Genomic DNA, 11168 nt, shown 5'->3' on the forward strand with positions numbered 1-11168 from the left:
CCACTTGGAAGCAAACCGCGAAATTTTAAATCGTCGTGAATACGCCACTTGGAAGCAAAACGCGAAATTTTAAATCGTCGTGAATACGCCACTTGGCAGCAAAACGCGAAATTAATTCATCGTGAATATGCATTTTGGCAGCAAAACGTGAAATTAAATCATCGTGAATACGCATTTCGGCAGCAAAACGTGAAATTAAATCGCCGCGAAAATATGTTGGTTTACAGTAACAAGCTTCACGCTTATTATGTCTGTCTATGATTTCTGTAGCTTGAGGAAAATGAGAATATAACAATAGGTAATTAATTAAATATCATGTTAAATGGTATCAAATCAGGTATATATCTAACGGATGACTTCTCGGTTTAGAAAGCTTTTTTTATTTTCTGTTAAGATACGTATTTTAATGGATGTGGTGGTTGTAGCTTGTATAAATGCACAGCTTGTGAAGACTGTGTGAAAGTGATATTTCCTAGTGGACTCCAATCGCAGGGAATCTAATAAAGTGGAACTAGGAATCTTATAAAGTGGGACTAGGAATCTAATACAGTGGAACTATAAGGCTTAAATAATAATCGTTTTCTTACTACATGATGTAAACAGCTTATGATAAAAAAAAATCTTTAATTTTCATATTGTGTTGAATTGATAAGATGATCCAGTATAACAACGGTTGTTATGTTCACAGATATCATGTCATCATGATGTACATGTATGTCATACCCATGAACTTTGGCTTGGGTTAAAGAATATTTTCCTAATATCGTTCTGAAGATTGTTTTAATCTTTTTGAGTAACGATTATCTGTTGTATTAACAACAAGATATTTTTTCTTTTGTAAATTTTATTTTATATATACATATGACACAGAACCTTTTTAAAGGTTACCGACAACACATATAAAAATAAATAAAATCAAAAATAGAAATGGATTTCGATTTTGATTTAGCTGTGCGTTTTAACAGCAACAAGTTAAAAAAGCAAATCACAACATTTAAATCATAGTATTAAATCACATATATGACGTCATACACATTAAGATTTGACAAACTATGTAGTGGAAAGTATATTTCCTACTTCTACAACATGACAACACGGATAATTATTTGTATACATTGTATGCTAATCAGATAATTGATTAGTTATCCACCTGGCCGACAGGTATTACATCAATACCATATCATAACTTGTTTATTGCATTACTTCTGGACAGATAAATCGTACGTGTCCAATGGCACATACTGAAATCCAGTGAAGTACTACAGTGGAATGATTGCGTAATAGAACAGAACAAGATGTCATTGTTTCAAACATTTTAGTGGAACAAATATTATTTTAATCATTAACTTTGCCTCGAAGGCTAAAATAGGAATTTGATTTGGAGAATCATCAATGGAAATGTGATTTCACTACATGTATTTCAAAATCACAGTATCACTTCAGCAAGCCAATATAAAGCTTCAGTAAAATAAATAAGAATATGACTTCATTAAAAGAAATAGTTTATTGCACACAAGCCACAAACATAAAAGAATAAACTGCAAATCAATGACATTTTATCAATTAATATCCTACAGATAGACGAGATCTCCATATCAAATAACAGCTTTCTACTGATACATATTTCATCAGTACCTTTATCCCTTGTTCATTTGAGCAATCGTGTTATATTTGTATCACAGAATTCCTTAGGCGTCTCTTGTACATGCTTAGTCGAACACTTAAGCAGTTTTGTTATCATTGTATTCGGTCGTTGTTTGACAACGTAAACATATATCTCTTACCTAGCAATGACTTGCAAATAACACTTAAAAGTGCAAAAATACACATGACATGTTTATGTAACTTTGAATGAGATCAGCAATACATGATATTCACATTAACAACTGAAAATTAAAAAAAAATCACATTAACGACTGAAAATAAAGAAAGAATAGAATAAAAAGGAATATAAATGCAATATGACAATAAGACACTTTGTATGTTTTCATAACCACCAAGTCTAGTCATGCAAACCCTAAGTGTGAAAACAAATGTGTCCAATGTGTTTAGGAAACTAATGGAAAAAAGAATTGAACATCATTAGAACAAAATCTGTATGTTAAGAATTCCATCACAACATCTAGAAGAGCACAACTATAAGAGGAAACGTCACTAATCCAAACATTTACCAATTAAAGAGTTTCAATTTTTATAATAATCTTTCAAACTATGGATTCAGGTCTACTAAAAATGTCAATAATGTTTCTGGATTTCAATGATATATCGATACAATGTTCTGTCCCACCGTCAAATGAAGTCCATGTACAGGTAGACCTGCCCACCAACAACCACTCTGATGGTTCTGGCGCATTCTGGATCTCTCTGATAGGTCGAAAGTTTCAATGTATGCATACACTGTATTCTGATTTGTACAATTTGATGTCAATGTTTACTTGAACGATCACAACCCGATTTTTTATTGTTCCAACGTGTCATGAAATAGTTCTTTTTGCATCCTTTCAGTTTGAGCTCATCATGATATACAATTCACAGACGCATACATGTATGTTATAAGCTTATAATGACGGTGAGGCAATATACATTTCCATTTTATACCGCAAGCTTTAGGTGAAACGAACACATGCGCCTTTTATTATCCAGTTGTGCGTACCTTAGCGATATCTTCTTTGATATTTCTCTGTCTGGTTCGGTGTTAACAACACTGGCACGGTATTCGAGGCCGGATTTCGCATATCCTAACCATCAATCGGCTTATACGTTATCCTTTAGAGATTTTGGGTCCTCTTTGATGACTAGCACACACTCAGTCTAGCTCTGAATCAGTTTCCTCCAACACAGAGTCCTGTAACGACATAAGAAAATACAATGTAGTGTCAAGATAGTTTGTACATTTCATCTAAAGAAGAAAAAAAGGGAATATGCATTAGATATTCATTTATTTGTAAAATTTTAACAAAATGAAATTTACTCTAATTTTTGTGAAATCAGAAATTAATACATTGATGGGCATGAGTTTGAAGGGCTGTGAGGAATTGTTCTAGTAAGGTATTAGAAATGTCCATTTGAATTACTTACCCATCCCCCTTTGTCAGTTATCCAGCCTGCAAACTTATCAGAGAAATACTGCAGAGCCATATCCTTAAGTCTTAACGCCACGGCGCCTCCTGCACCCGCCATATGTACTGCTGCTTTGGTGACATAGAAGTACATGGCAACATTATGCCAGCCGACAGTGCCCCCTAGCGACGATTCCACGACATTGGTGAAGCGGCTGTACTGGTCAGTCTCTTTTATCAACTGTATGGCTATAGGCATGATGACCGATGGCATGTTGATCTGTGGGTGGAGTAATGGAATATATCAATAGAGGTATGATAATTTTAAAAGGAATTATGGAGTTGTGATATGACCAATTTACAAAACAATTAGGAATTGTGTAAGTTTAAAGGGAATCATGAAGTTGTAATATGACCAACTTAAAAAACAATTAGGAATTGTATAACTGAAAAGTATTATGTGAAATACGGTGTATTCTAAAAGCCATGGCATGAACATAAAAGCCTAGATAGATAGCTATAACAGAAGTACAAGGTCTTCTTTGTAATCTTACAGACTGATAGTTGCCGTCCTATTTCCAATTTAATGTGTAACAAAATTAAAGAGAATCAAAATTATTAAATGATATATATTGTTTCCATGATTTGGGACAATCGAATCAGGAGTACGAAAAAGAATATAATGCCAACGGCATGAAGGAAATAATGCAAAACACTGACTATAAAATGAACTTTACTTACAGTTTCTGAGAGACGGTCTCCTTCCTTCCGCAGTTCCATGATTATGTCTCTTTCGATTGAATTTAGTCTATCTAATGGACGAAAACAAAATATTCATCAAATATGTCTGTAAGCAATAAGTATTAGTCAAAATAACAACTATTAATGAAACCCTTAATGAAACAAATGGAAACTAGTAAATGGTTGGAATTATAATGATAGGCAGTCAGTTAACGTTTATCTACAGTTAATGATTAGAACTGAAACCAATGCAATGACAGATATTTCTCGAAAGACAATCATTGGAATTAAATGATAGAGAGTCAGATATAATTTATTTACAGTTTACAATATATTTACAGTTTACATCGTAGGAATTGTTACTATTGTCCTCTAAAGACCAGTGGTACCTACCTGGAGGTTTTCTGCCCGGCGGGAGGCCAATAGGTGAGTGACATTCGTTGTCAGATTGACTGCTTTCCGCCCTTGTGACGTAGTTATCAGCTATAGCCGCCAGGCGGTTGGCCACAGTTTCTATACGCTTATTCTTTTCCTCTTGAGACAGTTCATCGAATGGGAGTGAATTCTCGCTTCCCAGTATACGTTTACGACGACTACTTCCACGGCCTGTATAGCAATAGAAAAGGATGTTTGCTTATTAGATGAAACTGATTAAAATGTTTGAAACAGATGCAAATACTAACTGCATATGTACTTTCTTTTTTCAGATGCACAACTTAAATCAATGCTTGTTTCTACCATAGTAGTGAATGGACATTTACCTTTTTTGGCTACAGGTTCGAATCCATCAACATGGTCATTTGGACAGTCCGGCTCTACGTCATCCACTTCCATCGGACATATCCGGACACTTTCGTGTGCATCCATTACCACTTCCATGTGACCATCCGGGCTCCTCATATATTTAGTTCGAGTATTTGTTTCAACATCTGCTTCAAAATTGCCAGTACTCGGTAATGAAGGGACAAGCCCCTTCAGCTGAAGCACTGACCTGTCGCCCTGGCCATTAGCGAAGCCTCTTGTTGCTGACCGCGTTCGCAGAGACACTGGAACATCGTCTTCATCTTGAGAGATTATGGCCTCAAATACCTTGGTAACGGCATTGGGAGGCTGCCGGAACTGGCCGACCGGGCATGGACTGGAAGGAGACGATAAAGATGTGTGACGACTGCGTCTTTTTCTCTGTTCAGTCCCGGAAGTCAGACTAGAGCTGGATTTGCTTTCTTCTTTCGGTGACTTGGGAGCTGTTTGATAAGAAGATGATACTATCATAAAAAAAGAAAATGTAATTGATACTTTACAATTTAAAATGCTCCACCGCCGACAGAGCATAAATGGTATTCATCATTTGAAGAATGAATATCATGTGTTTAATCGTGTATACATAAGTCTAATTAACACAAAAAATAATATAAAATAATTTATTTAGCCTTTGGTGCATGCGCAATCAGTACTTCATTCCATATAGGATATAGTGCCACGGAACTTTTTCTGGATGCAATTAATTTTATTTTTTATTTTTAACTTGAAGTAAAATTAGAAGCTCAAACTTTTCAATGGCGGTATTGGTGTAAAGTAAGTAACTTTTGTAACTGAATAAAAATACTAAATCGTCTGCTGCTGTTTTTGATATTGAAAAAATACCATTTGTCAGCGGTGGAGCATCTTTAAGGAACAAATTGCTTTCAATGAAGCACATAAAAAGAGCAAATTGCGGGTATAAGAAATCAACTTACTTTTAAACAAAGGTTGAACTAAGGAAATATACTTTTTGCTTTGATTAAAGCCACTGTTTTTTTTCTTTTTTCTTCTTCTTTTTTTCTGCTTTCAATACATCAATTTATTCTACACGTGAAAAGGATTTTTGGAATATTTCGTAATGTGAAACTCAACAATGGAATATTTCAAGGAATGTACATAACCCGAAAAATATTTGCGCTAAGAAAATAAAATAAAAAACTCAACTTGTCCCTTAGCTGAAGGATATCAGCGAAAGCGTTTGTTAGTTTAAGAAACTGTCTGTTTGCGTTTTAGCTATATTGTATTGTTCGTTTCCTTAGAACACGAAGAACATAGCCAAGAAACTACCTCTCATCGTTACATAAGATCAATGTCGTATTGGTGAGTGATATTCTACAGTCTATCGATCCGTATTACCTGGGCAGATAGTATAGATAAGCTAAGCAGACCAGTGCATCACCAGATCTGCTACAGTACAGTGCCGGTTCAATGCCTTATCTAATCGGCATGGATTGGTATCGATCAACCAGTGCACAACAACATTGGTAGTATATATCACTAACGAAGGGCCATTGGTGTTGTTGTTGTAACAATAGACATACGCAAAAAACGTGCCCATCTTAATAATTGTTGTTGTGGTGAATTTACTATACGCATCTATTAGTGCTAAAGACTAAATATATTTAATTTAGTTTTGGTGTATACGTCTAATGCTAAAATTAAATAAACCTTTGAGCAAGTACAGCTGCAGAACACTGGCAACTGTTCCTTTTTTTACTTATCCAGTTGTAGCTTTGGTTTTTAAAAAGCGCGTAAGCAACGTCTGCTGGCCTTAATGGATTTTTATTATATATCCTATTATCATTAGTCTGATCTTTGGTAAAAAAACCATTTGAATTACTTTTGTTTCTAATTCAAATCCCGGCAAAGATTTCTAACAAGAAACATAAACACTTACCATCTGAAAACTTTCGCCGCATGCTCCTTCTGAATGATTGGAATTTTGAAATTGCTGTGGGCTTGGACTTGGCAGAAAGGTCTCGAGTGTCGGTTATCATTTTGTGTGATTCTGTATGAACACAAGGACTAGAAGGGGTCAAGCAATCCTTAACCTCCATTGACTCTTCCTTTCTCACGAGAATGTCACCATGGCGTGTCTGGGTCACGTGTGACATGCAGTGACCATTTTCGTCCATAACTACAACAGCGTCTTCTGTTGAATTTTTACCATCCTTATTGCGGTTTCTTTTAGTCTTCTTCTTTTTAGAAGACTTCTTGGAATTTTGTTTGTTCTTTTTCTTTTCTTCCTCACTTTTCTTTTGTTTAGTGAATGTATGTAAGATCCGTTCCTTCGCTCGCTGAAATGCACTTTTCTTTTTTCTGTCAGTTGTATTGATGCTAATACCGTCATCACTATCGGAGTCATATGAGTTCACACTTCCAGAACGTTGTAAATTGTAAGGAGGTTTGTTGTTGAAGTTTTGAGTTTTGTTGTTATTATTATTGTTCCTTTGAGCTTCTGGCGACTTCCTCTTTCTCTGGTTTTCCCTCCTCAGTGTGTCTGACTTTGGGGGTAACGTTTTGTATTTCCTATAGTCATAGTCCTCCTTCTTAAAAACTCTATCCTCCGTAACTTTAAATGGCGATGGTACAATGTCCTCAGCATTTTCATACACAGTGAATCTGTTGGTCGCCTTACGATAACTGTTGGTTCGTTTAAATGGTTGTTGTTCCTCTGTGTTGTCGTTTGTGTTGTTGTCGGTAGTAGTAGTGGTGGTTGTACTCTCAATCACATGCTGTACGCCAGTCTAGACGCTAATCTAGAAAATGCCGACCGGTAGGAGTACTAGCACCAGTAATAAGACGAAATCTGATCGTAGAGGTAGCGGAGTGTCAGTTAGTCAAATGGACAGTACCGATGATAAACTCGACCATATTAACCAGGTATTATTAACTCTCATGACAAAAGATGATATGATTTTTCATATGGACAAATTGAGAGATGAAATCAGACAAGAAAACAAAGAGATGATTGAGAGACTTGAAGGAAAAATTTTTGACCTGGAAAATGAGAACGAGAGATTACGAGAAACAGTTGGTCAGTTAGAGACAAGTGTACAGATAGCTGAAGAGAGAATAGTTCATATGGCACGGCGGGATAATGCACTGGAACAACAAGGCCGGAAAAATTCGATTCGAATTGTCGGACTAAACAGTGATCGCACTGAGACGGCTGAGGTTTGCGTTGAAAAATGTGCCAAATTTTTCAGGGATAATCTTAAAGTCGATGTCAAAGTAACTGATATCGACATTGCCCATCGACTTGGACCTCGTTCCACTATTTGCAAATTTGTGCGCAGAATGAAAAAATTCGAAGTTATGAAGGCCAGGAAAGAGCTCAAGGGTAAGAAGATATATATATTTGAAGACTTGACCCAGGAAAACCAACAAATTCTGAAGCGCGCGTACGAGCTAGACTGTGTTGAGAACTCCTGGTCGATTGAAGGCAAGCTGTTTGTTAAGCTGAGAAACGGGAAAAAGCGAAGAATTTCTGATGACACTATCTTAACAAGCGCGTACCTGCTGAATGACGCGAATTTCGCTAATTTAATTAGCGTGAGTGATAAAGACTAATGCGCTCATCATACGTGAGTATGGCATGTACACCAGGAACTGAAACATTACTTTTTCCCATCTTATTTTTGTCTGTGATGTGTTTGTTTACATACTTCACATTAATTTCATTTCCTTTCCTGTAATGCAACGCATAAAACCGTACTGCATATGATAATTTAAATAGCCAATTGATACTATATCATCTCAGTGAGTCATACTAAACTTCACCATATCAGTGAAAGTATAATATTTATCAATATATATTGTGCAATTGTTTCTAAGTATATTGCATTTACATTGCAAATTCATTGGGGTTTGGTGTACAAATTAGTCTCAATTCACACTAGGCTTATATATTCCATGAAATATGCTCTTATGTTTGGGTATTGTGCATAAAACTGTTGATCTGAAACCCGTACATCCTATGAAATTCCAAATAGTTCTATAATTGAACTGCTTCTTGTATATTCCATGAATGTGCATAGTCCTACGAAAATGTACTTCTCTTATGTGAAATAATACATGGTGTGAATTATGTATATATCCCGCTGTAAAAGTACTTTTGACTCTATGAACTCAAGTGTTGTATGAAAGTAGCCTTATAGCATACATCTTAATCGTTTTTTTGCAAATTAGTATAATATTAATATAAGTTGCTATATGTAATGAACTTTCATATAAAACCACAGGGGTTTGGCTCTAGATCTGTAGACCTTTTTCTCTTTCCATATGTGTGGTACTGTGTCACAGTATTACACATATGGGGAGGAAAGATGTGTACAGAGCCAAGCGCCGGTGATACAACTGTGTACAATACAGTACAGTGTCATATACATATGTACAATATTTTTGGTACAACGCACTCTGTAGTAAACGTGGAAATATCACTTAACTGAATTTTTATATGTAATGAACGTAATAATTCATATGTAATGAACTTTCATATAATACCACAGGGGCTTGGCTCTGTGGACCTTTTTCTCTTTGCATATGTGTGGTACTGTGTCACAGCATTACACATATGGGGAGGAAGGATGTGTACAGAGCCAAGCGCCGGTGATCTGTGTACAATACAGTACAATGTAATATACAATATATTTTTTTTTTTTTGAACAATGTACTCTGTAATAAACGTGAAAATATCACTTAACAGAATTGTTTCGTGCTATCATAAAGTGTGGGTTGTGATTAAATAGTGTATTTTATATGCGCCTGCGCGCGCAGATACACACGCACACACATGCATGCGAGTTCCTTTGAAAAGAACATTCGTATACAACCACAGGGGTTTGACTCTGTATACATTCCTTTCTCTGCATATTTGTGGTACTGTGTCACAATATTACACGTGTCGAGAGGAAGGACGTATACAGGGCAAAATGCCGGTGAAGACTTCATTTAACTTTTCTTTTTATATAAAGTGTGGGTTGTGATTAAAATAGTTTATTTCATATGCGCCTGTGCGCACTAATTAATACACACGCACACACAGGCATGCTATGGTCACTGCTTCCACTTACATTGGTGGGACACGGTAGCGATATGTGGTTGTACACATATATGTATACACGTTATGCTTTACGGTGTTTACGGTTTACATGTTCATATCAATAAAATGTATATATATCTTTAACAAATTATTTGAACTGTGAGCGTGCCTGGGTCCTGCGTTAATTATTAAAGTACATGTAACGAACACTAAATAGTAAATTTATACCATACAGTATATGAACAGTGTAACGTAATATGTATATGCTTAGGCATGAATGGGAAATCTATTCATTTATGTAAAACAAAAAGAACCATATAACTGTTTCTAGTTTTTTTCTCGGTTTTTTTTTTTTTTATTTTTATTATTTTTTTTTCATTCTTCTTTCTGTGTTTTGTGTGTTATTTTTTGTGGTTTTTTCTTTTTTTACATTTACTTTTCTTACGTTGACAAACCTTGATGTCTACCACTTATTATTGAAATTTTATATCGTGGAAGTATGTAATTGATTAATTTCAAAAACAAACAAAACAAAATCTTGTGTAAAATATGTGTTTAAAATATGTGTTGGTGTGTTGCTAACTTTTTTTCTTTCCGGATTCCCGAGCTCCGGGTTTCTTCCTATTACTTCGTTTTATCTCCACTCTGTTATTTCCGGTTTGGCACACGTGTAGTCGACGGCCGGTGTGTTTTGGTTGTGAGCAGGTGTGTAGTGGACGGTCGGTGTGTTTTGGTTGTGAGCAGGTGTGTAGTGGATAGTGAGTCACTATTCTCTGACCATGGTTTGTATGTTTTACCTTCTTCTTCTCCTTTACTCTTTTTTCTTTCTTTATGTTCTACTTTCTCTTTGTTGGGAGGTGCCAAGTCATCTGGTTACACATATGATATCATGAACACCAATGACATCACGGTGCTATCAGCGAACTGTCAGGGGTTGGGTGACAGGGTCAAAAGGAAGGACGTATTTTCTTATTTAAGAGATAAACGATATAGTATATATTGTTTACAGGACACTCATTTTTCTTCTGAACAGGAACAAATTATTAAAAACGAATGGGGGTATCACACATATTTTAGTTCTTTTAAATCTAATGCACGTGGCGTGGCAATCCTTTTGAATAATAACTTTGAATTTAAAGTTTATAAAGAAAAAAGGGACTCGAGTGGTAATTTTCTTGCTCTTGATATAGTTATTGATGGGTCCAGAACAACACTTATCTCTTTTATGGACCAAACCAGGACACACCAAGCTTTTATGACTTAGTTATAGACACGGTCAATGGCTTTGGGAATGATAATATTATTATATGTGGAGACTTCAACTTAGTTGTAGAACCAAATTTAGACTACGATAATAATTATAGACATGTGAATAATCCTGCAGCCAGAAATAAAGTCTTGGAAATCATTCAAAATTATAGTTTAATTGACATTTTTAGGGAGCACCATCCAGATACTAGGCGCTATACCTGGAGAAAAGTAAATCCTATAAAACAAGCAAGACTGGACTTCTTTTTAATATC

At 35.5% G+C, this 11168-nt stretch overlaps 2 protein-coding genes across 2 annotated transcripts; one reads left to right on the plus strand and one right to left on the minus strand.

The window, feature by feature from the left end:
- Positions 1–1489: 1489 nt before the first annotated feature.
- LOC138331032 (uncharacterized protein DDB_G0286299-like) lies at positions 1490–7348 on the minus strand (the record flags this gene model as incomplete). The annotated part of the gene is made up of 6 exons (XM_069278517.1): positions 1490–2845; positions 3079–3339; positions 3801–3871; positions 4194–4406; positions 4562–5044; positions 6499–7348. Coding segments are annotated over 6 exons (1917 nt in total), but the record flags the coding sequence as incomplete, so codon positions are not given.
- A 34-nt stretch (positions 7349–7382) lies between these two features.
- LOC138331645 (uncharacterized) lies at positions 7383–8756 on the plus strand. The gene has a single exon (XM_069279371.1). The coding sequence runs from the start codon at positions 7446–7448 to the stop codon at positions 8172–8174; it is 729 nt and encodes a 242-aa protein (XP_069135472.1). The 5' UTR covers positions 7383–7445; the 3' UTR covers positions 8175–8756.
- The last annotated feature ends 2412 nt before the right edge of the window (positions 8757–11168 follow it).

The sequence above is a fragment of the Argopecten irradians genome, chromosome 1 (assembly GCF_041381155.1).
Source record: "Argopecten irradians isolate NY chromosome 1, Ai_NY, whole genome shotgun sequence".
In the NCBI taxonomy this organism is placed as follows: Eukaryota; Metazoa; Mollusca; class Bivalvia; order Pectinida; family Pectinidae; genus Argopecten; species Argopecten irradians.